Source organism: Gallus gallus, chromosome 11 (assembly GCF_016699485.2).
Source record: "Gallus gallus isolate bGalGal1 chromosome 11, bGalGal1.mat.broiler.GRCg7b, whole genome shotgun sequence".
In the NCBI taxonomy this organism is placed as follows: domain Eukaryota; kingdom Metazoa; phylum Chordata; class Aves; order Galliformes; family Phasianidae; genus Gallus; species Gallus gallus.
In genome coordinates this window covers 1384712-1412678 of record NC_052542.1, presented here as the reverse complement: position 1 = coordinate 1412678, position 27967 = coordinate 1384712, and the positions used below count along the sequence as shown (strand labels likewise).

The following is a 27967-nucleotide window of genomic DNA, read 5'->3' as shown; positions in this document are numbered from 1 at the left end:
CTTTTTCAGACTTGAAGCTGCACCTCCAGAGCACAGACTATGGGAACTTCCTGGCCAACGAAGCCTCCCCGCTCACCGTCTCTGTCATCGATGACAAGCTGAAGGAGAAGATGGTGGTCGAGTTCCGTCACATGAGGAACCACGCATATGAGCCCCTGGCAAGCTTTCTGGACTTTATCACGTGAGTACAGCTGTTCATGAGCAGTGCTTAAAACCCATCCTTCTGGGCTTGGGGGCTCTCAGTCCGACTTTCTGCACACTTTGCTGCTGAACTGGCTCCAGCTCTGCTAGCCCAGGCATTTACTCTTGTCCCCAGTGCTGATTTTTTTCCTGGGTTTTCGGTGTGACTCTCTTCAAAAACATCAGCCTGTGCATGCCAGCAGCTGTGTGCTAGTTCTGACTCTTCATCAGAGCTGCAGGGATCCTGCCATCCTACCCTGCTGGCCGTAGTCCTGTGCCTCACCCCATCATAAACTAGTTCGGGGAGCTGTGCTGACCAAAATGGAATGAATTTTCTCATGTAGGGTTAATCTTTCACTGATGTGTTTCCTCAGCTAGCTTGGTGGGATCCAGTCAGCAAGGAAAGGGAGGGCCTGGAGTGTGCAGCAGGGCTGCAGCAGCCTTTGTTGGTGCATGAAAAGACACTGGGCTCCTGTGTGCGCAGTCCCACAGCTGGGTCAGCTGATGTAAAGGCTTGAAACAGCAAAGCATCCTCGTAAATCCTTCCTCTTGTATCCTTGCCATGTCTGGACAGTACCACTATCTCATTTGTCTAACCCAGTGCCTCACAGCTGTAACTTTCTGGGTCAGTGTGCTGAAGCTGCCCATCTTTTTAAGCCTTTTGTGATTTCTAGGATGTAGCTTTTTCTTACACACCTGGCTCTAGAACTGGCTCCAGATACACAGGACATCAACAAGACATGGCAAAGGCCTCACCTTGCAGCAGCACTGGCAATGGTGGAAGCACTTTGTAGGTCACCATGTGTAATGTGACAGGCTGGTTCTTAGCAGCATTTGAATGACTTAGCTTTAAAACTGCTGTTCACACTCAACTTGATTTACGTTTGATCTTGTTCTGCTTCTGTCTCCCCAGTTTTGATGAGCTGTCTGGAGCAAAACACAGCTCTGTGCAGATGATATCTACGTATCTCACCTACTGCATAATCTCTTAAATGCATTGCTCCTATTTGGTACAGAACGTTTCTTCCTCAGATTGTCTTTGCTCTCATCTCTTTTTACTCACAGCTTTTTTTTTTTTTTTAATGGCATTGTCTTCAGCACTGCCTGAAGGAAGCAGAACGCAGCTCTCTCCCTACAGGAAGTACCTCCACCCTCTTGGGGTGCATTTTGTGCTCAGAGTCCGAGCACTCAGTTGCATTTCTGGTGCACCATGATGGAGAGATCTCCTGTGGGTCTGCAGTGTTGATGAAACAGAATGTGTTAACAGCTTTGGCTGCTCCAGGGTGGCTGTCTATCTCTTAGAACCTCTAATAATTATAGAATCATAGAAAGGTTTGAGTTGGAAGGGACCTTAAAGGCCATCTGCTCTGAGCAGGGACACCCACAGCTCCAGCTGTGCTCAGAGCCCCATTCCCTGACCTTGGCTGTCTGCAGGGATGGGGCAGCACCGCCTCTCTGTGCAACCACTGCCTCGCTGCCCTGAGTGTAAAGAACTTCTTCCTTAGCTCCAATTTAAATCTCTCTTCTTTTAGTTTGAATCCATTTCCCCTTGTCTTGTCACAACAGCCCCTGTTAAAGAGTTTGTCCCCTTCTGTCTTACAGCTCCTTTAGATACTGAGAACTCCAGTAACTTCTGGTGATGTTACAGACACGTAACCATAGATGAACAAGGGCAGGGAAACTCGGGGAGTAGGGTACTACTGTTTTTGCCCAGCAGGTCTTGATGGCTTCTGTTGATAATCCTGATATATTCAGTGAGTAAAACAGTGCTGATTTGAGGCAGGGGGCAGGAGTTTCAGAGCTGCAGCACTGATAGCACAGAGCTTCCCATGCACATCCCAAATATCTAGAGTGGCGAATGGCTCAGTTCAGAGGAAGGCAGTGCCTCCTTATGCCACTGTCCTCCATCTCACACTGCTTTGTTTGTGGGGGCAACGTCATAGAAGTACTGAGCCAAAAGGTGTTGGCAGCGCTGGGAACATTGTGCCTGTGCACGTGGCAGGGATGCTCTGTCACCACCTGACCTGGGTGACCCAAGGATGAGCCGGTGTCACTCGATCTGCTCTGGCTGACCACACAGGTGTACACAATGAGATGTTTTATCTTTTGCCTTTAAAACAGGACTATTTCCCATTCCTTTTTTCCAGGGTAGGTAGTGAGTGTTGGACAGAGACTGCTCCTGCTAGACAGCTCAGCGCCAGCAAGACACGAGGTGGTCAGAGCAAGGAGTCTGTGTAACTGAATGTGACTGTGTGCAAAAACCTCATGGGCTGAACTGGGATAGAAAATGGTAGAAGGATGTGGAAGGTTTGAGTGGGGCTGGTTCCTGCTGGAGAGAAGAGTGAGTTCACTGAGAGAGGTGTGATGGGTTGCAAACCGTAGGTTTTCTGACATCGGATGGGACTGTAGGAGTTACGTCAGGCTTAAAATGGGAGATGTTTTGTGGCGTATTTGGTACAGCTCTGAAATGCACTTTCCAGTGCAGGGTGCTTTTTAAGTGTGCTGTCCTCACAGCCGAGGCAGCGCTGCCTGCAGCTGGCCGGGAGGTGGCACTCCAGCCCTGTGCTGCCTGTGCCCCGTGCAGTAGTGCCAGGGCTGAGAGGGGGCACCTCTCAGGGTGGGCAGAGCTGACCTCCCTGCAAAGCTTAGGGGAAAGGGGAGTGTTTAAAGGCACGCTGAGCCAAGAACGCAGCTATGCAGCAGCCGCACTGCAAGATCGTCATCGCAGGGCTGCTTGCCGTTGCTGGTTTCTGTCTTGGTGTGCTCCTCTCTTGGCACTACTGTGACTCTTTCCTGGCTCCAGTCCTCTCCAGGATCTCTTCTGTGGCAAGTGGTGCATTGTCACTTGGCTGATTTCCCTTTTGTTTGTTCGAGTGGTAGCGTCCCGTGCCACTGCGTATCGCGGTGAGGGAAATCAGAGCCTGCCCCAGTGCCTGTGAAACACCTGCTAGCTCTGCGCCTTGCTCTGCAGCTCCTGACAGCACGGCTGCTGCTTCCCTGTGCTGTTCCGCCGACCGCAGTGGGTCTGACTGATGGGCACAAGCTGGCTGCTAGCTTCTTTGCACCAGCACAAATAATTGTCTGTTCGGCCGAGGGAACGGAGCGACATGCTGTAGGGCAGCAACAAACAGGTATTAAGTGTACTTGAAACAGCAAAACCCACTTCCTGATTTCAACAAGCACATATTGACTTGTGGGATGGAAGTGGGTTTTAGGTTCTTCTCGGTGATGTGCTGCTTTGCCTTTCTGTAAAGGCTTTGTTCTTTGTGCCAGCCTGCTGTGTGCCGTGTCCTGGCTTTCTTTCTTTCCAGTGCTTCTCAGTGTAGTTTAGATAGGACTCCTATCTGTCCTTTGTGCTATTACTCTGAGCTCTGGCCAGCTGTAGCCTGATTGGATTTTCAGCTGTAGGGTTTTTCCAGTGGAGCTGGGAGGAGTGTTTTTTTTCCCCCTTACTACTGCAGTGTTTTCCCTTCTTGGGAAAGCCTGGTTTCACAGCAGCCTCACCTGAGGGCTCTAGCAGCTGCTGGACAGTGAGCCGCTGGGCTGGGAAGGGTTCTGCCTCGTGGCCGGGCTGCTGCGCCAGCTCTGAGCCCGCATAGGAGCCAGGCCTGGGGTGGAGCTGGGTCTGAACACGTCTTCCAGGTCCGTGATCACACCTGTCTGCAGAGGATGGAGTCAGACATCATTTGTCTTTTCCTCCCCAGTCTGCTAGACCTTGGGAACATGGTTGCCCCGAGGATGTCCCTGGGAACTTGGCTGTCGGTATGTTTTTGCGGTCACAGGACCTGTTTTTGACGAGGCTTCGTGTACCTTTTCCACTTGCACATGCCTTTTTCTAGCTGACACTTCCCTCTAGTACCTTCTCTGTGACCCTTTCCTGCTCTGCCTCTCCCTGCACTGGATAGATCTAGTTTCTACTGCATGACTTTGAGTTGAAACTTAAGATTAGCGGCAGTGCTTTTCTAGAGCCAAACTGTTTCAATTGCTACTTGAGCTGAAGACTCAAGTCTTCCTACTGTCCTCTGGAGTAGGAGACTGCCTGTCTTTGTTTAAATGGACTACAGTGTGCATCCTGGCATAGCTGCGTGAGGTTACAAAACATGACTACGTCCTTTCAAAGCCCTTTCTTACAGAAGAAAGGACTCCAGGAGCTTTACATTAGGTGCTGACAGCCCACTGGGGTGCGTGCAGCAATCTGAAGTTTCTTTTCCCAGTGCTCCTGTGGTTAAAACTGCGCGATGCTATTTGTTTGTTGAGACCTTTGTGATGGTGAAATCGGGAAGCAAAAATTACCGTAGCAGCTGGGGATCCTGCAATAAAAGGTTTATGAGCCTCTTCTGGCAGAGATGGTTTTGGCAGAGAAGCACAGGTTCCTGACAAACAGCTTCCCTGTTTGCAGAGAGTGCAAAGTTGAACTGATAAGCCAAGTTCTTGGAGGGATTATGCAACATTCAAAACGAGAGGGCATGGAGCTAATGGTCTGGAAATGATCACAGACTCGTGGCCTCTGGATGGTGGCATTGGAGCTGCGTCTGTTCCCATGCTTACTCAAAGGATACGGAGCTCGTGCCTGTTTCCCAGAACCAATGTCTGCAAAGATAACTGGGTTGTGTGCCTCGGTGGTGGCTGCAGGAGTCATCTTTCAAACCAGCGTGACTGTGGGTGTCCCCTTCGGGAAGGGCAGTGTGCTCTCTGCAAGGCGGATTTTGCTGCGTATCACGCTGTGCTTTAGTCCTTGCAGCACCTGGAGAACGCTTCCTTTCACCAGTTCCTTTAAACCGGAGCCCTGCTTCGACTGACCAGTGCTCTTCTTGGCTTAGGAAGTGTCAACATGGTGCCAGGCAAGCACGCTGAGTCACGCTACTGTTCCAACATGCTAGCAGGGCGTTCTCATCAGAGGCAACAAAACGTAGCGATAAGCTCCAGTTGTAATTAAGGGCACTTCTTCCTAACAAAGCTCTGCGGCCCTGAGGATGGTCCTTGCGGGCAGATTGGAGCTGAATGGGGGGAATGTGCTGTCCCTCGGCGACCGCATCCACAGTGGTTTGCTTCACCCAGGGACAGGCGTGGGCTTAGCCCTGTCTTCACTGGCTTTGCTTATAGCTGAATTGCTCTGGTCGTTCTTGTGCTTGCCTTGTGTTCCATCTCACCTCCCCTCCCTCTGCAGCTGCACAGCGTGTCTGCTAGGGGCATTAAAACACAGCAGGGAAGGAGTATGTTGCAGAGTTATCCATGCTCCCCTGGTGGATCTGTGCATGGCTGTGGCTATTCCAGAAGGCAGTTTGCGTGTGTGCGGTGCTTTGAATTGGATGAGTGTTCACTGGGCGCTCTTGAATCCACGTGATGTGCTTTGCTCCTTCATTGAAACCATTCTCAAGGTCTTTCACTGTTAGCAGCCTTTGTTTTCCATTTGGCTTTAGCAAAGTTTATGTGTGAGCAGCGTGATTAGATGTCCCTGGTCAACACTTAAACTGTAATTAGTGCTAAAGTCTCCTCGGCACAGCGTGGTGCCAGGGCTCAGCCCAGCAGACCAGCCTAGTGTTTCTCAAGTTCTGAGGTCAAGCTTAAGGAATCAGGTTTAAGAAACCAGACCCTCTTGCGTGAGGCTGCTTGGCATTCAAAACATCCATGATGTCTCAAGGGGGTGGCACACATCTGGAGCGCGACGTGCGTTTGTAAAACCTCAACACGGGAGTGCTTCTGAAGGGGTTTTCTTTTGCTCATTAGGCTTTAATGCGGCTTATGCTGTGTGACTGCTTACAGGTTGCTGGATGATACCACTAGGAAACTGAACTCAGCATCCCAAGAGATGGTAATAATCACATGGAGCTAAATATAGACTAATGCTGAGAGCATTCCTGGATGCTTGGATGTGAAAGGCTCCGTAGTGCTGTGAAGTTATACTTCTTTGCTGTGAAATGCTCCCATTGGTCTAAGGTTAGCAGAGCACCCACTTTCTGGCTGAGCACCCTTTTTGTGGTGGCAACCATGACGTTCTCAGCTTTCTCTTTGGCAGGTCTGCCAAGTGACCACTTACGTGTGGTTTTGTTGGTGTGATGTTGGGAAACACAGGGAGAGGTCAGCATGCTTCAGGCAGTGCCTGTGTCTACACTGCCTGCTCCCTGCACTGCCCACTGAGTTCAGCAGCTCTGCAGGTGATGCTTTCTGCCCACAGGCTGATTTGTCATTGTCTGAGCTGAAAATGGGACCTGAGGATTTAATTCAGTTCATTTGCTGTCTATTACTCCGGCAGAGCCTCAGCGAGGCATTGAGGTCTTTGTGAGGTCCCTTTTCCTATCCGCAGCAGGGCAGTTAGTTGGCAGTGATGTGCTCCAGGTGCCAGCCTCTCAGCTGTCAGCACTATGTCAGCTACTGCTCTTCTGGGCGTTCCTTTCCTCACCTTCAGAGCTTGGAGAGTGGTAACCCTGTGCTCTACATGCCAGCACCTTGCTCACATCTTCAACCCTAAGTGCATGAACTGGGTGAGCCGCTCTAAACACAAGAGTGACCTCAGCCAGTGCCACCTCATTTGTCATTTAAAGCTGTCTCTGGAATTCGCACGGGGTTCAGAGCACTCCTCTGATCCTGCTGGAGTTTCCCCTCTTTTATCTCAAAACAAACACTCAGCATCTGCAGCCACAAATTACTGCACATGGGAGAGCACAGGAGGTCTGTGGTCAGCATCCCCAGCATCTCCCCAGAAGAGAAGGCTCTGGGGAGATCTCATTGTGGCCTTCCAATGTTTGAAGGGAGCATATAAACAGGAGGGGCAACGGCTGTTTATGTGGGTGGATGGTGATAGGACAAAGGGGACTGGTTTTAAACTGAGACAGGGGAGGTTTAGGTTGGATATGAGGAGGAAGTTTTTCACCCAGAGGGTGGTGACGCACTGAATGGGTTGCCCAAGGAGGCTGTGGATGCCCCATCCCTGCAGGCATTCAAGGCCAGGCTGGATGTGGCTCTGGGCAGCCTGGTCTGCTGGTTGGCGACCCTGCACATAGCAGGGGGTTGGAACTGGATGAGCACTGTGGTCCTTTTCAACCCAGGCCATTCTATAATTCTATGATCTCCCTTTGAGGGGGAGGTCTGGCAGTGGGGACACCCCCAGCTGCCCTGCCCTGCTATCATCCCGCTGCCTCCTGTGCTGGAGGGCTGTCCTCATGACCCCTCGGCGAGCAGCTGTTAAACCACAGCTTGGCAGGGCTCTTGGAGGATCCCTGAGAAACGCAGGTCATGCAGTGTTGGGTTCATTAGTCATGCTTTGTGACCACTTGCAGTATTGTTTACGGCTTCGTTAGTATCCTGGAGCAGAAAGCAATAAAAAACCAACCTATCTGCTGCAGGACAATGACTCTTTATGATTACGTTGGGAAGTGGGGGAGGGCAAAGCCGTGCCTGCTTTGGGGTTGCTGCCTTGCAGGGCCATGCCCTGCTGCCTTCAGGCTGTCAGCGTCCCACGTGAGGAGCTCCCATGCATTTTCTGTGCTCCTTTGGTGGAAAGCCATCGCAATCTCTCCCATATCTCTTGCTAATCTGTGGCTGTACTGAAAGAAATCCAAAGGGAGGAGAACACACATCGTTATGTTACCTGTATGCAGCTATCGCATGGGTGCTGCCCTCCTCAGTTCTACGAGGCGCTCACCCAAGCTGCAAGCCAACATCTCCTGCTGAGAGCAATGCTTCTGAACTCGATGACTCCTTCCTGCCCCTGAATAAGAAATTCTGCTGTAGCGTGAGATGTGACTGCTGCTTCTAGGAATCGGCCAGCGCTGCGTTTCTGTGAATGTGAGTTTCTGGTGTAACACCACACCTCGGTGCAGTGAGAGAAGGGCAGAGCGAGGCAGGATGTGACTGCACGTGGAGCTCTGGCTGATCGTCCAGCCTTTGCAGATGCAGATAACAGCTCGTGGCAGGAATGCAATGAAGCCGGTAAGAACCTGATAGGAGATGGGGAGAACGATGACAAAGGCTGCTCTGCTAAACAAGGAGTTGGAAGAAGTTCTAGGAAAACTGCTGCCACCGTAATCAATCTAATCCTCTGGGCCCGGGCGGAAATGCTGCAGTAGCCAGGACCTCTCCTCTGGTTTTAGTACAGCTGCACTACTGAAAGCAGATGCGTTCTTGTTGGGAACTGGCAAGTGTTGCCCCTTCCAGAAATGGGAAGAGGCTTTTCCAGCTGCCCTGGCACTGGAGGACTTGCCTCATTGCCGTGACTGACTAAGCCAGAATGGCTGAGATGAACCAGAGGCTGCATTTGTGTAAGCGTGGTCTGGGCTTGCTCGAAGGAAATGGGATTCACCCTTAGCTCACTATCAGGAAGGGTGATGTGGGTGTGCTGCTGTCTGCCTGCCCTTGCAGCTGCTGGAAGATCTTTGTCCTGCTCCAGCTCTTGCAACACCACCACAGTGGAAACTGAAAAGTGAAATTTCCCTCTGCTTTGCACGTGGTGATGTCTCCTGTAGAGGGGATTCCTTCTCTGAATCCAGTCTGGATCCAGTGAGACAATAAGATGCTCGTGTTTGCCTGAGGGCTGCAGGAAACTCATCTGTGGCTCTTACCAATGAGCCCTTCTTGCTGCCAGGAGATTGCAACCATGGTGAGAGCTGCACAAACAGAAGGACAGGTAACGACCCAGCAGACTGAAGGGCAGCAGGAGGTTTCCCAGTACCCTGACAGCTGTGTGATTGCTGTACTTCTAGACTGAACATCCCTGCAATCAGAAGGGTGCTCTGCAGAGCTGATGGGTGGAGGAGCATTACCTGCTGCCTGGAGAAAGGGGTAGCACCTGTTTGAGGAATGAAGGTGTGGATTTGTTCACGGGCCTTCCCCTTGAGTGCATTTGAGAGCTTGTAAGCTCATCTAATAAAACTGTGGACATCTGCCTTTGGCTGGTTCTGCTCGCCTGGGCTTCCAAGGGAAGCAGCTGTGTGGCTGTTAGCTCAGAGATACAACGAGCAGCAGCATCCCCGTGCTGTCTGACTGCATTGCTGTCCTGCCAGCCTTGCCCCACTGGCTGCAATGCTTCAGAACCCACCTGCTTCACATCCACACAGTCCCTTCTGATGTTGGAATTGAGGCCCAGTCCTCTGTTTCAGAGCAGCCTTCTTCAGGACTTTTCCCACCAGCTGCCTGCTAAGCTTCTAGAGTTCAAGGAGTCAGAGTTCAAGAGCGTGAAGCCCCAGCTGACCTGCTCCTTTAGCATCTTTGCCCCTTCTCTGCTGCTGAGGAGTGGAAATAGTTGTGTGTGGTTCCGGGAGGGTATAAATAAAGGTTGTGCCAAAGCTGCCAGCCCCATTGTTTTTAGAAGGGAGTGGAACTGCAGGAATGTGACCCTTTCTCCATGCTCTTGGTGAGGTTGGAGCAGTGCTGTTGGCACCAAAGCTGAGCTCAAGAGAGGTTATCAGCAGGTTCCTCTTTGCTCTGGTCCTTTGCCACTTTGACCTGATCTCTGCAGAGCAGGTGATGCCAGGAGAGCAGTGGGAACAAATTCCCTCTAGGAGCAGCTCTACCCTCTTCAGTGTCCATGCCTCTCCTGTACTGAGGACCCCACATCTGGATGCAGCACTCCAGGTGAACTCTCACAGTGCAGAGCAGAGGGGCAGATCCCCTCCCTGACTTGCTGGCTGTGCTGCTTTGGATGCAGGGGGTGCACCGGTGGCTCATGTCCATCTGCCACCCACCAGTCCCCCATGTCCTTTTCAACAGGGCTGTGCTCCATCCTTACATCCCACAGCTTGCACTGGTAATGGAGGTTGCTGTGACCCAGGTGCAGGCCGTGCACTTGGCTCTGTCATATCTGATGGGGTTCTCCTGGACACACAGCTTGAGGTCGTCCACAAACTTGCTGAGGGTGCACTTGATTCCACTGTTGATGTCACTGATGAAGATGTGACCCCTGAGGGACACCACTCAGCACTGATCTCTATCTGAACGTTGCCTGCACTCTGAGTGTGGTCTCGTTCTCATTCACCGTATCTTTCCAGTCCGGAGAAAAGGGTGTGGGAGATCATGCCTAAGGCCTTACTGAAGTCCAGATGGATGACATCAGTGGCTCTTCTTTTGTCCACTGATGCATTATACCATCATAAAAAGCAATGACTTCCCGTAGTGAATGTGGTCAGACACAACGGAGCAGAACCCCAGGGAGGTTGTAAGATGCATGTCATTGGAAATGACTCTGAGTTCAGCTTGGTAAAGCCCTAAGCTGGCCATGCTTGGAGCAGGAGGTTTGACCCGAAGCCTCCAGAAATCCCTTCCCATCTAATACTCTTCAAGGGTCAGTTGCAGCTACTAAAATGATGCATTGAGCTGTAGCGTAAGCCTGGGCTTGGGGCTGTGCTTGGCATCAAGGAAGTGTCTCACTTGTTCTTTGTGGGAAGGGTACATCTTCCTGGAGATGTTCACAGGGTCTGGTGCTGGGTGCTGCTGTTGTGTTATGTGTGACAGGCTTCCTCTTTCACCCCTGCAGGTACAGCTACATGATTGACAACGTCATCCTGCTGATCACTGGGACTCTGCACCAGCGCTCCATCTCCGAGCTGGTTCCCAAGTGCCACCCTCTGGGAAGTTTTGAGCAGATGGAAGCTGTGAACATCGCGCAGACGCCCGCAGAGCTCTACAATGCCATCCTGGTGGACACTCCCCTGGGTGAGCAGAAGCCCCTTTCCCCTGGAAGGCCAAGCAGTGGGTAGTGCCCAGCTGTGGCTGTGCTGCCTCTGGTGACTGGGCTTGAGCTTATGTCTATGCCTGTCCCGTGCCAATTTTTCCAGCACAATTAATTGGACCATTGGGCAATTTCTTGAGGGCAGTATTTGGAGATAACTGTTAGAGATTGACATGTGATCCATCTTGTTCTGAGACGGATACAATTAGCTCTGTATCAAGCTTTCATCTATACTATCTGTACTACTATCTATACTACTTCTACCTCTACTATCTAACTAATTAGTAGCACTATCTAAGCTACTATCTCTACTATCTAACTAACTGTAGCCATCTATATACTAACTTCCCAAAAGCAGGCAGCAACAACAAAAAACCCACCCCAAAGCTTTGTAAGCTGTTTGGATAGCAGGATCCTGCACCGAGGCGCTGTCATGGGGCTACAAGCCTTGACCAGGATGCATGTGACACTGTAAAAACAGTTCTATGAACAGCCAGGCAGGCAGATCGGGTCTTTCAAGATAAAAGGTGTAGGAAGTGGTTGTGGAGAAAACACGGGAGCCTCTGCAGTAGCAGGAGAGGTAGTCACAGGAGACCTTCTAAGTTAGTATCTGTGGGCAAAGGTAATGAGCTACGCCTGAGTCAGTGATTAATCACTCTTTTTGGAGTTGCTAGAAAGAACAAAACACTTAAATCATCATATTGTCTTTGATGGTAGTCGTCATTTTTGGAGCTAAAACGCTTGCTGTAGTAATGGGGTGAATCAAGGTGTTGTCATGGAGAAATGATTTGCCACGTAGCGCCCAACAAAGAAGGGAGAACGTGTCTAAAGGGATCTGGCCACCTCTGAGTGTCCAGAGAAGGATGGAGCTGCTGCAACAAGACCAGTGCCAGTACAGCTATTTGAGCATGGTGTGCTTGGCTTGCCGGGTAGGAGACTGCCTGCAGCTGAGCTGAGTCTGCTGTAAGGGTGGTGTGTGGGAAGAGCATCCTCCTCAAGGGTAAGCGTGAACCTTCCCACTTCAGGAATAAGATAGAACCAAGTGTTTCGAAGGTATTATTAGCTCCAGAGACCTAAAAGCTTTGCCTTGTTACACTGGTGAGGAGGTTGCAGAGGAGGGTCTCTGCCTCTTGCCTTCATGCACTTGTCCCCAAGTGAGTTTTGCCTGCTCCTGCCCTGGCTGGTCCAAGTCCTTCAGACCTTTGCCCTGGCTGTGCCCTTGAGCCTGTGTACCATCCAGTGTGGCATTTCTTCAGCAGGAGGACGTGGGGAGTAGCAGTGTTGCCTAAACAAGCAAGCACGCAGGCTCCAGTTGTTTAACTTGCACTCCTTCCAGTGACCACACGCGAAGAAACAGCAGCTCTATCTCGTAACAGTGCCTGAGCAGCTACGTGGCTTGGTAGGAATGCCTAACCCCAAATGGCTTTCATAGGTTAGCAGGGCAAAATAAGTCTTGCTGTTAGCCTAATTTGGGATATTGGAGGGCCAAGAACTGAAATAGCTGTGTTCTCATTCCTCTGCTACTCTGAAGTAGCCACTGCTCTTGGGCTAGCCAGCGAGCCCTGCAGTGAAAACCAGTCCTGGCACACTCTGGTTTCATTTCTGCCAGCCATAGTGAGCAGCCTTCCTCTAGCTACGTGGCATTGCCCCCTGATGCTGCTGCAGCATAGCAAAGAGGCCTCTGGGGGGGTCACCCCCTGCTCAGGATTCCTGATCCCTTCCAGGCTGTAGGAGCTGTTGTATCCCCGTGTCTCCTTAACCCACGTAAGGTGCTGGAGGAGGAAGGAGAAGCACACCAAGACTGCTGTCTCGCTGCTGCCATGCTGTAGCAGGCAATTTGGAAGCTACCTTGTCAATTCTGAGAGCCTGCATCTGGGAACAGTTTGGGGTTGAGTTGTTTGCTGTTTTTTCTTTTTTTTTTTTAATGTGGGCTGCTCTGGCACTGATGGTGGGGGCTGGAGATGAGAACTGCTGCTGAGAGTGAGCTGTTGACAGCATGGTAGGACTAGAGGGGTCAACACAGTCTTCCAGGGGTGAAGAAGGACGTAGGGTTGAGTGCTCCAAAAAATGGCTGTGGCCTGGGGAGCCATGGTGAAGCCTGGGGTTTGAGTTACGGCAGTTTGGTGGCACTGAAGACAAGGGACAGAGCAGCTCAGCACAACCTGTGCTTCTGCCTGCTGTTGTAGAGGGCTCACCCTGCTCTGGGATGTGCTTGGTGTGGGTCTGGTCAGGACAGCAGCAACCCTGTCTGTGGTTCTCTTTCAGCTGCTTTCTTCCAAGACTGCATATCTGAACAGGACCTCGACGAAATGAACATTGAAATCATTCGCAACACACTGTATAAGGTAACTGAGACTCTGGGAAGGGAAAGAGATGCTCACTTCCCTATTCGTTCCTAGCGTGCCTACAGCTGTCTGGCCAGGAGCTCCAACGGGGAGGCTGACTTTCTTCAAATAAAGGGAAGAAGGTATTTCCCCCTTAGAGGAGGTACAAAAATAAATTTGCTCCTTGTCCCAAGCCTGCACGGGAAGCTGTCGGCTCCTCTTCTGGCCCCGTCTGGTTTGAGCTGGCAGTATAAAAGTGTGTGTTTATGTGCAGGCTGTGGCTATCGCTCCATCTCAGCTCTCTGGAGTAAGGGTGGGATGCAGATTGTATCTGCCAGCCTTGTTTGCACTGGTCACAGCCAGCTAGCAGGCAGCGTGACCTCTGCTTTCCAAGGAAGCCTTGGCCTGTTGGGAGAGGTGGAGAGCAGGTCAGGCATGAAGGGAAGAAGGCAAAGGGAGGGGAGAAGGTGCTGCGCGTCGGCAGTCATGCCCAACTGCGTGTGGCCTCTGGCATGTACTGATCTTTTGTTGTAATGGAGGGTGGTATGCCAGCACGCATAAATACCTGCACCCTTGCAACTTGCAGCTTGCTGTATGGGGCTGGGGGAAGGCTGGGAGCAGTGTGAGCATGCAGCAGGCAGCTTGGTGGGCGCCTTCACCCTGAGTCCCAGCTGCCACGACCTTGCCCATCTCCTTGCTGAGGCTGGGTGCTCCTTTGCGTTCTGCTTTTGCTGCCCCCCAACTGAATGTCTGCCTCTCAGTGCTCTGGGACTGGCTCTCACTGATATTCACACCCCGGGGAGGCTCTTGGATGGAAATGTGCTAAAGACAGGGAGCAGAAGTTAAAAGTTAAGTGGTCAGCTCTTAGAGCAGAGAGAGGTCAGCGGTGAAGGCATGCTGGCATCATCATCTTCACTACTTCTTCCATGTTTTCCCATCTTTAAGTGGATGTGCTGGAATGCAGCTAGCTGGCTGCTGGCCTTTGCTGGCAGCCTGCCTACAGGAACCTGCTGGAGGAACTCTGTGGCTGGACACTAAAATACAGCAGAGAAATCACTGTGGGTAAATGTGGAGTGATGCATGGGAGGCACAAGGAGATGGCTGTCCTCGTTCCCTGCTGCTACTGCTACATTAAATCTGGGTTGCGATCGACCTGAGCAGTTGGTTCTTAACCGTGAGAACTGCACAAACATCGCTGTGCTGCTGCCTACATCTGCAGTGTGTTTGTGCTGCACACTGCACCTTTTCATGGTCCAATTCCTCTCTCTCATGTCAGAGTACGAACAGCAGAACGGGAGAAGCTGCAAAGAAGAACACTGTAAAGGTTTGGGTGCTTCCATATGGGAAACTACAAAGAAGGTTTGGGATTCCTCAGCTGGAAGAGGAGTGAATTGTGATGGTAATGTTGAACAAGACAACAAGGATGGACGGGCCACAGATCAGCCTGGATGTGAAACACAAACAAGTCTAGCAGAAGGCAGAGGATAATTGAATTGCGTCATGGAAGTGAAAGTCCATTAAGGACTATTAAATGCAAGCACACCACCATTTCAGGGATACAGGTTTCGGGACTCTGGAGAGCTTCCTGTAAATTGCTGTCATCTGTGAGGGGCCCCGGGGAGGGCACCCAGCAGGGCTGCCCTTCAGTCTGCGTGGTGTCCGTGGTGCTGGATTCCCATGCAGTGCTGGATATCTGAGCTCACCTCCTCTATCTGCAGGGCCTGAGGTCTGCATGTGAACTCTGAGAAGGGCAGAACTGGTGAGTGAGCCCCTCACCCAGCCTGAAGCAAAGTTTGATATCTGCGCCTTTCTTTCTTTCGGGCCAATGCTCTGCACTTCTCTGTGCTTCAGCAGTGGCAAAGAGGATTTCCAGCCTGCTGGCAACGGTGTCTCTTTGATGTGTAGTGGTTGCCCAGCAGTGTCCTTTTGCACTGTATTTACAGAACACAGTCATCCAGGTGCTTTCCTAGAGCAGAGGCTGAGGATGTGGTCCATCTTGTGACAAGGCAGAGATTTGTGGTGTCTCAGCATCATGATTTTTCCATCCCTTTATGTGATTCTGTCTGCAGCGCTCTGTCTGGGGAGGTGTTTTATCACATGATGGTTTCCTCTGAGCAAGTTTTTCGCTGAACAGCACTTTTAGCCTTGCACTGCATCCACGGCTCCCCTTGGGAGATGCAGTCATCCTCCAGCTGGATTCTGGTACCTCTCCACAAAGGATTACGTTTCCTGGAGGCAGCATGGCTGTGCCTAGCTTGATACTTTCTGCAGTGCTCCAGTTGGGATGGAGACCCGGCGGCTGCAGTGTGAGAAGAGAATTACAGAGGACAGCTGGTTTCCTTCACAGATGTCCCGTCTCATCTCTCAACTCTGCTTACACAGCGCTCCTTTCTGAGCTTGGGTCTTGCAGCTATGGTTGTGTGGCTTGGCATGTTTGTGGAGGCCAGAGCGGGGTCAGGAAACCACGTGAGACTTGAGCGGATGCTTTGGAGTTAGACCACTCGAAGGAGCAAAATAGGCTTGAATGTTGGTGCCTGGTGTTCTGCCTGCTGTAAGCTCATCCAGTCACTTGAACCAAGCAAACCACAGCTCTTCATGTCTCCGGCTCCTGGGGAAGCACTGTCCCTTGTGTGGGCTTGGCATCCAAGTTCACTTGGGGTGAGAGTGCCTGTGCTGTGTTATAAAGTGTCTGGGAGCATCTCTGCTTGCTGTCTGAACGGCCTTATGAGTGGTAAATGAAGCAGTGTGGAAACATGCTCATTCCTCTCTCTGTTCCAGGCATACCTGGAGTCTTTCTACAAGTTCTGCAAGGCTCTGGGAGGTACCACAGCAGACGCCATGTGCCCCATCCTGGAGGTAGGTCTGGAAGCCCCCACAGGGACACCTATCACTCTGTGCTTAGCCTGTCTTCCTGCGCTAAGGGCGATCCTCTTCAGCATCCCAGTGCAGCCTGACCTAGGAGAACACTGTCTGCACGTGACTTTGGGCAGGCTCGGTTGCCTGATCTTGGCCGTGTGCTGACCCATTATGGCAACCTCCATCCAACATGCAGGAGAACGACCAGCACCGTTCTGCACGTGGCCGGTCAGCACGCCAAGGCCAGCTGGTGGGTGTGCTGGGCTCGAGGGCTTTGGCTTGTTCCTGAGGTGGGGATTTCCTCAGCCCAGCGGTCCCCAGGCATCAGCTAGTGGCTGTACAAGGAGCCCACACATGTAGAGCTGTGCATCCCAGGCAGCGAGCCAGGATTGCTCATGCTGCCCTCTGATGTGGCTCTGTTCAGAGCAGCACTGGTGTCTGCCGACCTCACTGCAGTCAGAGGTGAAACTCTCTTTTCTCCCACAGTTTGAAGCTGACCGGAGGGCCTTCATCATCACCATCAATTCCTTTGGCACTGAGCTGTCCAAGGAGGACCGAGCAAAGCTGTTCCCACACTGTGGCAAGCTCTACCCTGAGGGGCTGGCTCAGTTGGCCAGAGCAGATGACTACGAACAAGTCAAAAATGTCGCTGACTACTACCCTGTGAGTGCTTTGGGGTGAGGGAGTGGGGGACTGGTGCCAGGATCTGCTGTGCATTGGGGCTGGGTCGGGGCATGGATAGGCAGCGTGGGGAGGGGACTGCCTGTCTTATGCTGCTTGGAGTCAGAGAGCTCGGTGTCCCTGTGCTGAAGCAGCGCATGCCAGTGCTCATGTGTGTGCACAGTACAGGCTCTCTGCTGACCCAGTGTAGTTGCTGTTTCTGGTGCATAGGGCTCAGCAGTGCTGCTGAGCTTGGAGGTTACCAGAGTGTGGGTATATCTTTTTGTAACATCTTCCCTCAGGAGTACAAGCTGCTGTTTGAAGGGGCTGGCAGCAACCCTGGAGACAAGACCCTTGAAGACAGGTTCTTTGAGCATGAGGTGAGCGAACCCTGAGGTGCTTCTCAGCAAGTGTGTCTGCCTGTGCCCTTTGAAAAGCTTGAGGAAGCAGCAGGCTTGGCTGCTGCCCTGTTGGTAGAGCTCCAGAACATCAATGCTGTGCAGGAACAGAGTTTGGGGGAAGGAAGAGGACGCTAGCTGCATGCTCCAAGGAGGGCATGGGGCTTAGTCCTCGTTGTCATCCAGAAGCTTAGAGCAGTATGGGAGTCAGATTTGGGGCTGCTGTTAGGTCCACCAAGAGGGAAAGCAGAGTGTGATTATGTGGGAAAGGAGGGTTCTCACAGCATGTGAGGGTGTAAATTCCCCCTCTGAGTGTCAGACTCCTCCTGTTTGAGCCCTGAGCCTTCTGGGGAAGTCACTGGAGCTCAGTGCTGCTCCATCCTTCCCTGAGCTGGCTCCTGGCGGAGGACAGTCCAGCAGAGGCGGACAGGTGCCGTGTCCTCCCCAGGTGAAGCTGAACAAGCTGGCATTCCTCAATCAATTCCACTTCGGAGTCTTCTATGCCTTTGTGAAGCTGAAGGAGCAGGAGTGCCGCAACATCGTGTGGATCGCAGAGTGCATCGCCCAGAGGCACAGGACCAAGATCGACAACTACATTCCCATCTTCTAACCCTGCTCTGCTCCCGTCCGACCCCTGGAGCTCAGAGGGACCCTTGCCTCTCTTCCACGTGCTCCCCGAGTTACCCCTTGCCTAGACTCCAGGGATGTTGAACTGGCTCAGGGGGAGGAACTGTACAGTTGCTAGTTAAATTATTCTCAACCTGAAGTTAGATTGTGTGTGCAGTGAGGGGTCCAGAGCGGCCAGTGGCACAGGCTTGGCCCTGTGCAGCAGGAGGGACGCCTCCTGTTGTGTACCCATACTACCCGTGTTACTGTACTCATCTGCTGTATGCGCTTCCCCTCGCAGAGCCAGGGGCTTGCTGCCTCCCAGCACTGCAAGGAGCACGGCAGCTCTGCCCTGGCCAGCAGTCCTCGCTGTCAGGGCTCTGAGCACGCTTCCTCCTCCGTGTTGTCCCTGTGAGGTTTAGTTTGAATGTGACTTGTAGCGTAGCCAGTGCTGCTGTGTAATCCCCGCATCCCCCTGTAGCAAACCCTGTTGTGGGAGAGACCGAGCAGCCCTGGCCAGAGCTGGGACGGAGCCTGTGGGAACACCAGGGCAGAGCCAGAGCACATGTGCAGCGCTCCTCCGGCTCCAGCAGCATTCACACCAGCGCTGGTGTCCTCAAAAGCTCCTCTATCAGCTGCTGGAGCTTGGAAGGGCTCTGGAAGCCAGCTGAGCTCCTTCCTCCCTGCAAACCCTTGTGGTTTGGAGCTCTCGGTGCTCCCCAGCTGTTGGGACGGTGCTGTGCACTGCATCGCCCTATGGGCCAAGTCCCGGGGCAGAGCTGGAGCCCTATCCACCCCAGTGGGCGGGGGGTGCTGGCGGGGAACACGTGCCTGGTGCTCCCAGCAGCAGCAGCAGCTCCATCCTGGCTTTGTGCTGCGGTCACCTCTGCGTGTCTGTTCTCCTGTGACCCCCCTCCTCTCTACACCAATAAATATCTGCCTACCGCACGGCCTGCTGCCCTGGGGCTGCTTCTGTACCTCGCAATGCTCCGGTCCGGGGCAGGACAGCCCCGAATGAGACCGCAGAGCCCCGTGGCTTATCAAGAACAGATTTATTGAAAAAGTGACAATCACGTATTTCATCCGGTGCGGAGCTCTGCGGCACCCGCAGCCCAGCCTCGGCCCCTGCCAGCGCTGGGGGCACACGGAGCGTGGGACGGGGAGGCAGGGGCTGGCCTGGCCTGGCTGCAGGGCTCTGGCAGTGCTCAACGAGCTGCCACGTGGCTGAGAAATGCCCGAGGTGCGTCCCAGCGCGCGGAGTCAGGCGTGGGGAGTGCGGCGGTTAGAAAACAAAAAAAATACAATAATAATAATACAAAAAACACCCAAGTCTCTAGAAAACGTTGATTCTCGCACAATAGAAAATAGATCTGCATCTGCCTGATTTGGGAAAAGCGATTTGGTTTTAGGTCTAGTGCTGATGGGTGCCCTCTACGCGGCCGAGGTCAGGGCTTCTTGGCGTCCTTGTGTTCCGGCCGCAGCGCTCGGGGCAGCTTGGGGTTGATGAATAATCCTCTGAGGAACAAGTCTCGGACAAAGTAGGGCAGGTAGCGGTGGATGAAATACATGAGCCCAAGGCCCTGCCCTGGGTAGTAGCGCACGGCCGGGTTGGCAGCCAGCAGCCCGTCCGTGATGCTGTTCACCACCGCGCTGAGGTCCTCCACGGCCACCTTCATGAACTGGATGAACTGCCGGTTGATCTCCTCCACGTAGTCCTCGCCGTAAGCCTGCAGCAGCTCCCGGGGCAGGCGGGCCACCAGCTGCTCCTTCTGCAGCTTCCAGAAGTCGGGGTCGCAGGTGGCTGCAAAGGAGGGACGCCGTGAGACACGTGTGGTCCGGAAACCCCACCCCGGGCGGCCCACGCTCATAGGGATGCCCACGGGGAGAGAAGGGAGCACCTGCTGGGGCGGTGCCTATAAAACCCCGGTGGAGGTTGGCCGTGAGGTGGGAGCGATAGCGGGTGTTGTAAAAGGGAGAGGCCAAGCACGGTGGGCATGGGTTGATGGTTGGGCTCGGTGATCTTGGAGGCCCTTCCCAACCTTCGTAATGCTACGATTCCAGCCGCAGTCCCAGGGCAGTGGCTGAGGCCGCCCCTCTCACCTGTTTTGAAGTACCCAGGCAGGATGAGGCTGACTTTGACACCCCAGGGCTGCAGCTCACTGCGGAACGTGTCCATGAGCAGGCTGAGCGCAGCCTTCGACGCCCCGTAGGCTGCCAGGCAGGGGAAGGGCAGGTCACCTGTGGGGAGAAGCACAAACCCATGGCTCTCACACAGCCCCATGCACAGCGAGCACCCCCGTGGACGAACTCTACTCTTTGCACTACACCTATGGGTACCAAAAGCCCAAGCAGCGATGCTCAGCACGCACCCGAACCTGTCGTGCTGCGGAGCCGATGCATCCCTGTGGGGCTCCCCACCCCAACCCCGCATCCCTGCGTCCCACAGGGCTGCTCACCTGCAGGGCTGCTGACGGTGACGATGCGGCCGCCAGCGGAGCGCAGTAGGGGCAGCAGCCCCTTGGTGAGCTCCAGTGAGCCAAAGAAGTTCACCTCCATGCAGGTGCGGAAGTTGCCCAATGGCGAGAGCTCAGCGTCAGCGATGATGTCATTGAAGCCGGCGTTGTTCACCAAGCCCCAGAGACCTGTGTGAGAGGGGCTGCTCTGAAAAATGGGACAGCACCGTGCTGGGGGGCTTAGATGGTTCCCCCATCCATGGGAGCCCTATGTAGGGAGTGTTAAGACAAACCCTTTGGCATGGCCAAGGTGGTGGCCCATTGCGGGGTATCCCTGAATTGGGACACAAGTGGAGGACCTGCACGGGTTGGTTATATGGGGTTCCCAGGATGCATCCATGGATGGGAGGTCCTGGGGTTGTATGGAGTTCCTGGGATGTAACCATGGATGGGGACACAAGTGGAGATACTGGGGGTAGCACTGTGCTGAGGGGGCCCCAGCTGCTCCCCCACCCATCGGGACAAACTCTTTGGCATGGCTGTAGCCAACTTGGTGGTCCATAGGGATGCATCCATGGGTGGAGACACAAGTGGGAGGTCCTGGGGGGGCAGTATGATGTTTCCACGATGCATCCACGGATGGGGATGCAAGTGGGGATCTTTGGGGTTTGTATGGGGTTTCCATGATGCATCCATGGATGGGAACACAAGTGAAGATCCTGGGGTGTTGTATGGGGTTCCCATGATTCATCCATGGATGGGGACACAAGCGGAGGTCCTGGGGAGCTGTAGGGGGTTTCCACGATGCATCCATGGATAGGACACAAGGGGAGGGGCCGTATGGGGATGCCATGAGGTCCCACCTGTGCCATTGGTGTGGGCCTGGATGTGCTGCAGGACGCTCTGGATGTCCTCGGGCTTGGTGAGGTCCATGCGTAGCAGCGTGAGCCGGGCCGAGCAGCTCCTCTGCAGCTCCTGTGCGCCAGGGCCGCGTGGGTCCAGCACGCTGGCGAAGACACGGAAGCCCAAGGAGTCCAAGTGCCGCGCTGTTGCCTGCCCAAAGCCGGAATCGCAGCCTGCAAGAGCCAATGGTAGCGCTGTGAGGGCCGGGGATGGCCGTGCAGGGACCCCATGGGGACATGACCTTGTCCCGGGGCACCCGCAGGTCACAGCGCTGCTGTTTTTTCTCTCTCGCACAGGAGGAAGAAAACACTCCTTATCGGCAAACCCATCGCCCTGCTGATGCTGACAGCTGATAAAGGGCTGAGCGCAGGGGGGCACCCACGAGACGGCGGCACGATGGGCTCTGAGCCCTGCGGTGACACACGGGGACCCACAGCGTCCCCACCTCCACCACTGCGAGGCCGGGGAGATGTCAGATGGCCAAAACCAAACAGGGGATTGGGAATAATGGGGGGGGGAAAGGAACTGCGTGTGCTTCTGTCCCCTTCCAGACCCCGGGGCACCCCAAGGGATGTCCCACATGGCAGCACCCAAGCCGGCCCTGTGCCCAAGGGAGAGCCCTGCAGGAGATGGGGCTGAGAGCAAACAGGCGGTGTGGAACAGCGTGTTCCCAGCTGATGGCAGCGCCGATAGCGCGGCCCCATTAACCATTAACAGGGAGTGCTGCTGGGTTGGCCCCAGCTGCACCCTGCCCAGGCACCACGGGTGCTCTTGGGGACAGCTGCACCACGCAGGACGTGGGAACGCTGTGCACAGGGGGAGCCACGTAGGGTTAGCCCACCCAGCCCCCCTTTTCAGTCATAGAAACCCACAGCATGGCCACATGCTGTGCCTGGAGCTCACAGCCCGATAAGCGCTGTGCCCCCACGTCCTTCACTGCAGTGCCATAAAGCCATAAAGAAGTTGGGGTGCGTCCCCCCATTACCCAATAGAGCAGGAGAAAACCACAATAAAGATAACTCTGGCAAACAAAGTATGAGCGGATGCCTCCTGGGACTGGGGCACGGAATCTGTCCCAGTGTCAAACCACAGCAGCACCTCCGGAGCCCAACAGGAGCCCCAAACCCTGTCCTGCAAAGCCAGGCTGCAAGTGGGGCTGACCACCTGCCCCACACATCATGCAGGGCTCCTGAAGTTCAGTGGGGCACAGGGAGCGAAGCAGCAGCTTTGGGGCTGGCAAAGACCTGAAGCAAATGAGCGTTGCACACTCGCCCTCTTGCACTGCATGCTGAGCACATTGCATGCCCAGTGCATGATCACCTGGCATGTTCACCACATCGCATGGCCATCCTTTTACATGCTTATCACCTTGTATGTTCGTCCCTTTGCATGGTCACTCACTCCTCACCTCGCATGCTCATTGCATTGCATGCTCATCACCTTGCATGCTTATCATTTTGCATCCCCATTGCATTGCACTCTCACCACCTTGCATGCTTGTCGCACTGCACAATCATCACGTGCAATGCGTTGCATGGTCATCACCTTGTGCACTCTCTCCACCTTGCACACTCACTGCATGGCACACTCATCCTCTTGCACATCCATCGCTGCTCACCTACTTTTCTCCCAGCACATTTTTGGGAGTCACTCAAGGACGTGCAACACCCAGAGCTCCTCTAGGTGGAAAAAACCTGGGGAGAACAGAGCAGCAGCTCCTGCACTGCAGCCACGGAGTGTGCATGGTGCAAGCCCCAAGGCCGTGAGCAGCCCTAGGCGCTGCAGCCAAGAGGATTAGAGCTGAGCTGCTTGTTGTCTCCAGGGGCTCACGTGCAAATCCTGCCTGGGATGCCAAGGCAAACAGGCGGAGGTTGGCTCTGAGATGAGCCCTTCTGCCGGGGCCAGGCAGGGATTCGTGGGGACGGAAGGAAGCCACAAGCGGTGCCACCCCAAAAACCTCACGGATAAGGGGAGCACAGCAGGAGGGGATGCTGGAAGGACGCAGAGCAGGGATATCGGTGGGGATGGAGGGATTCAGCGCGCATCATCTGGATGGATATGGGGACACGAAGGCACAGACCAGACCCCAAAGGATGGGGAAGAGCAGGCACAGCCACCAAACGGGGCACACACAGAGCGAAAGTTGGATCTGCACAGCCCTGCTGGGGACCACCCCGAAGGCATGGGGTGGGCAGGAGGAGGGACGGAACAAAAGCCCGTGTGTGTGTGTGTGTGTGTGTGTGTGTGTGTGTGTGTGTGTGTGTGTGTGGAGCACAGCCCCGCAGCCAACACCTCCCGGATGCCGGGCGCGCTTGGAGAGAGCAGCACTCTGCGGGTGATGTCAGCCCACGCCGAGGGAACACATTCTTGGCAGGGCTACGGGGAGGGAGGGGACCTCATGGCACCTGTGCCCACAGCAGCTGAGCCGCCCCGGCTTCCCCGTCCCCTTCCCCACGCCCCAGGAGCTGCCCTGCGCCCACGGGTGGCAGGAGGTGCGCCCCATCCCTGGGTTGGTTTTAAGGGTGGCCACACAGCTCCTTTTTGTTAAATGTCTGGATTTTAATAGGATTAATGTGAAATCGGGCCCTGGCTACATCTGACCCGGTCCCAGCTCTTATAAGAAAAGGATGTTGTTGGTTGGCTGCTCTTAGTATTCATGGGACACATCAACCATGGGGATGCACCAACCATGGGTTATGGCATACATGGGGCGCACCACATACAGGACGCACCAGCAGTGGGTTATGGCATCTATGGGATGCATCAACCACAGAATGCATCATCCATGGGATAGACAACCCCTGGGACTCAACACGTATGGATCACACCAGCTGTGGGATGCACCATCCATGGAATGCACAACACAGGATACACCAGCCATGAGACGCATCATCCATAGGATGCACCATCCACACGTCCCCCATGCCCAGAAAGCCACATGAGAAAGAACCAAAACAACCCCACAGGGGCTCTTTGGGACCTGATGCCCCAAGTAGGGGCCAGGGAAGGAGGTGGCCGGCTGTGGCAGCCAGATGGGATGAATTACAACGGATCAGCCGAGCGCTTACGGAGCATTATGTGCCATAACCTCCGCCTGGGAGGATATGTTTCACTTAACGAACCCGAGAGAAGCGGGGGAAAATCTGATTTCCTGCCTTGACAACCAGAGGCAGCAGCGAAGACAGAGAAGAGCCCTGAGGATGTGAGCAGGGCTCCCGAATTAAGGCCCATTTGGCAGGAGCAGGCACTGGCTGCAGTACGTCAGCATCGGGGCCCCGACATCACCAGAGCAGTGGGGACACAATGTGCTGGTCACTGTCACCAAGGCCACCCAGCTGCCTTCCTGCACCCCAACACGCATGGCTGCGTCACCATGGGTTGCTAATGGGGTCACTAATGGAGTTATGGGGTAATGCAATTACTTTCATGCAGCCAGGACATGGATGAGCCCAAGCAGTGCTGATGGCATGCTTGACGACAAGGTCACCAGCAGCCTGCTGAGAGCCTCCAATTTGACCAACCCACGCTCCAATGGGGCCAGCAGGTGCAGCAGCGATGGGCGTAGGGCATCCCAAGAGTTGGCCCAACCCAATGGGGAAAACTCTGAGCTGAGGACAACCCAAGAGTTGGCCCAACCCAACGAGACACACCATGGGCTGAGGGCAGCCCAAGAGTTGGCCCAACCCAATGGGACACACCGTGGGCTGAGGGCACCCAGGCAGGCAGGGGAGCACCAGGGTGCTCACCACTGAGTGAGTCCCACTGGGGCCATGGGGAGGCTCAAAAGCAACCGCAGGGGAGGAAGCAGCTCCCCTGAGCCAGAGCTGCTACAAAGTCAGCATTTCGCAGAAAGAGCATACAGGGAATTTCCTAGAAGCAGCACTTCAGTGCTGGAGCAGAGCTTTCAGCATGGGGTATCACACTCCCAAAAGAGACATCTGAGCATCCTCTGCGCTCGGTGCCCACGTGCTGCTGCTGGAGGCAGCGATGGGATGCTCAGGGCAGGCACAAAGCAGTGACAAGGATCTGAGCACAAACATCAGGCAATGGCACAGCCTGTACCTTTCATCAGAGCTAATGTGGGATTTATGTCCCCCCAAAAGAGGAAGTTGTTGTGAAGAGCCTCAGCGATAAGCGGGTGAATAATGGCCGGCAGCGGGAACACGGCGAGCCGGGAACACGATGGTGATCCATCAGCAGGAGCTGTCGCTGGAAGGACACGCGGCCCCAGGGAAGCCATGGCCATGGCAAACCAAAGCTCCGAAGTAAAAGGGTGAGATCGATGCTAGATACCAGAAGGAATCCTTCACTCCGAGGGCAACGAGGCCCTGGCACAGCTGCCTGGAGAAGCGTGGGTGCCCCATCCCTAGAGATGCTCACAGCCAGGCTGGTTCAACCTCAGCCCCATGGGAGTGCCCCCACCATGGAGGGGTTGGGTGGGCTGCAAGGTCCTTCCCACTGGGGTACCTTGGTGGTGAAACTCTACAAGGGGCGTACGGCACCATCCCACTTGTCCCATTAGCACGGGAGTGACACCAAATGCCCATCACAAGTCCTGCCCATCCTCACACTGCCATCGGGCTGACCCCATTTTCTCTTGCAGCACACGGGCAGCTCAGGTTTTTTTGGAAACCCAGCACCTGGAACACCACAGGCTGTTGGGACCTGTGGGCTGTGAGCCATCCCTCATGGATACCCCAAGCCAACACTGCATGCAGCTGAATCTGTGCAGGGTTGCGTGCCTCACAAGGCTATCTTGGGGCATTTTCCCCCAAAATACACAAGAATGGTTGGACATAACCCCACTGAACAGGGCTGAAGGACAATGGTCAGAGCAACATCAAATCATAGAATATCCCGAGTCAGAAGGGACCCATAAGGATCGTAGGGTCCAACTCCTACGCATAACCTCTTGCACAGGACAGGCACAGCTCGTGTGGGGAGAGGAGTGACACCCAACCATGGGGCACAGCCCTGCCTGGAAGTAGAGCCAGGGAAGGGAGCAGCCAGGGGTCACAGTAGTCTTAGGATGGCATTATTAGGGTCCTTCCAACCCAAACCATCCTGTGGTGTGGCTCCAGAGGAAGAAGAACCCACAACCCTGGATGCCCACTGAGCCCAGCTCCAGCTGTTATTCACAAATCCTCACTCTCAACCACTCAAAACTGAGAAATCAGGTGTGGGGCAGCACCAGAGCCACGAGGCTGGGACAGATACGATGCTGTCGCACACACAGGGAAGCATTTGCACCTCCACAGCCCCAACATCTGGATGGAATCGCTGCCTCCCGCAGCCATCAGCTGTTCCAACATCTGGCAAGGCCGCAGGATGGGGCTGCACAACCGCTGCTAACCTTGAGCACGGTGTTAAGCTCTGACCCATTTTGGGTCCTTAATGGGGACCGTGAGCCCCAGCAACGTCCCGCTCTGCTCTTAAAGAGATGCAAAGCACCAAAACGCGCAGCCCGGCACCTCCAGTGCTGCATTTCTCTCCTGGAGGTGCTTCACCTCAGCACCCACAAATCGAACCTGCCCAACCACAAAGCATTTACTGCCAAGAGCAAACACGGCGGTGCCGCAGGTGTCACCGTGCTATGGGGTGAGAACACCGTGTTCCTGCACTGAGTCACCGTTGCGCAGCTGATGCCAACCCCAGGCTGGGTGAGTCCCATGGCACTGTCCTGCCCCATGGCTGGGCTCAGCCTTCCCCGTCTCTTTGGAGCTGGTTGGGTGTTAGGAGAAACCCTGAATGAGCAGTGAGGCTCTGCACAGGGAGGTGGGAGAGTCGCTGTCCCCGGACGTGTTCAAGAACAGTGGAGATGTGGCACTGAGGGATGTGGTGAGAGCGGGTTTGGACTTGGGGAATCTGAGAGGTCTCCTCCAGCTTTAATGGTTCTGTGATTCCCTGGGTCAGCTCTCCAGAGCCCAACAGGACCTCAGGGCAGCACCAAGCGGTGCCCACAGCTCCCTCCCTGCAGCCCCACGGCAAGGAGGAAGGCACCTGCATACACCTGTGCATGGCTGATGTCAGCACTGCATGGGGTGACCCCCACGGCCCCGACCTTAGGCTTGAACCATTCCCTCCTCCTTGGGGCTGCCCTTCTCCAGAGCTCGGCAACCCTGGGTACTTCCGCAGGGCTGCGAGAGAGAGGGGGACAGACTCTTTAGCAGGGTCTGCTGTGATAGGACAAGGGGAAACGGATTCAAACTACAAGAGGGCAGATTCGGATCGGAGCTAAGGAAAAGTTCTTCACGCTCGGGGCGGTGAGGCAGCGGCACAGGCTGCACAGAGAGGTGGTGCTGCCCCATCCCTGCAGGCAGCCGAGGTCAGGGAACGGAGCGCTGATGGAGCTGCGGGTGTCCCTGCTCAGTGCGGGAGCAGACGGCCTTTCGGGTCCCTTCCAACCCAAACGATTCTATGAACCCAACCCGGGCTGGGAGGCACCCGCACACGCCGGGACACCCCCAAGGAAGCGCACCCCCCTCCGAGAGGAGCGACCCCGGCGACGTCCGCGCGTCTCCCCGGCGAGCAGCGCATCCCCGGAGCGCATCCCCGGCACCGCCCGGAGTACCCCGGCACCGCACCGCGCTCACCTGTGACCAGCACCGCCCTGCCCTCCACCGGCAGCAGCCTCCTGCCGGGCGCCCAGCGGAGCAGCAGGCAGGCGGACGCCGCGGCCAGGGCGAGCCCGAGGGGCAGCGGCAGGCAGGCTCGGCACAGGCTCTGCACGGCGGCCAGCAAAGCCAGCGGCACGGCCAGCGCCCGGCCCAGCACCACGTCTCCCCGCGCCGCCCGCAGCGCTAAGCCGCCCCCCAGCGCCGCCCACAGCGCTCCGTACGCCCACCGCTCCGCTCGCTCCATGTGATGCGATGGGAATGGATGGGATGGGACGTTCCGCGCCGGCCCGGCCCCGCCGCACCGGCC

At 54.8% G+C, this 27967-nt stretch overlaps 2 protein-coding genes and 1 long non-coding RNA gene across 5 annotated transcripts in view; 1 reads left to right on the top strand and 2 right to left on the bottom strand.

Moving 5' to 3' along the window:
- Positions 1-19001, top strand: part of ATP6V0D1 (ATPase H+ transporting V0 subunit d1) — a 24759-nt gene extending 5758 nt beyond the window's left edge. Inside the window, exons 2-8 of one of the 2 annotated variants that reach the window (NM_001293311.3) lie at positions 10-181; positions 10649-10827; positions 13109-13188; positions 15946-16023; positions 16510-16686; positions 16986-17063; positions 17530-19001. In NM_001293311.3, coding sequence (NP_001280240.1) covers positions 10-181; positions 10649-10827; positions 13109-13188; positions 15946-16023; positions 16510-16686; positions 16986-17063; positions 17530-17691 — 926 coding nt within the window. In that variant the 3' untranslated portion in view covers positions 17692-19001. The remainder of the gene's footprint in view (positions 1-9; positions 182-10648; positions 10828-13108; positions 13189-15945; positions 16024-16509; positions 16687-16985; positions 17064-17529) is intronic. The other variant, XM_015279135.4, reaches the window with a different exon arrangement.
- On the bottom strand, positions 7526-8997 carry LOC121106580. The gene is made up of 3 exons (XR_005839129.1): positions 8739-8997; positions 7823-8117; positions 7526-7724 (listed from the first exon to the last, which is right to left on the bottom strand). It is a non-coding gene; the product is annotated as an uncharacterized LOC121106580 (long non-coding RNA).
- Positions 18725-27967, bottom strand: HSD11B2 (hydroxysteroid 11-beta dehydrogenase 2). Of its 2 annotated transcripts, XM_003641890.6 has the most exons (5): positions 27637-27967; positions 21004-21216; positions 20144-20329; positions 19788-19925; positions 18725-19488 (listed from the first exon to the last, which is right to left on the bottom strand). In XM_003641890.6, exons 1-5 carry the CDS (start codon positions 27902-27904, stop codon positions 19133-19135), a joined length of 1161 nt encoding a protein of 386 aa, XP_003641938.1. In that variant the 5' UTR covers positions 27905-27967; the 3' UTR covers positions 18725-19132. The 2 variants fall into 2 exon arrangements, with proteins under 2 accessions (XP_003641938.1, XP_015134686.2); XM_015279200.4 differs by lacking the exon at positions 27637-27967 and having other exon boundaries at positions 21004-23502.

Coding starts and splice junctions, on each gene's coding strand:
- HSD11B2 (XM_015279200.4), bottom strand. CDS start 21,754: ATGGTTAATGGGGCCGCGCTATCGGCGCTGCCATCAGCTGGGAACACG. Junction 20,330..21,003: donor GGCCCACACCAATGGCACAG/GTGGGACCTCAT, acceptor CCTCTCACACAG/GTCTCTGGGGCTTGGTGAAC. Junction 19,489..19,787: donor GCCTGGGTACTTCAAAACAG/GTGAGAGGGGCG, acceptor CCTCCTTTGCAG/CCACCTGCGACCCCGACTTC.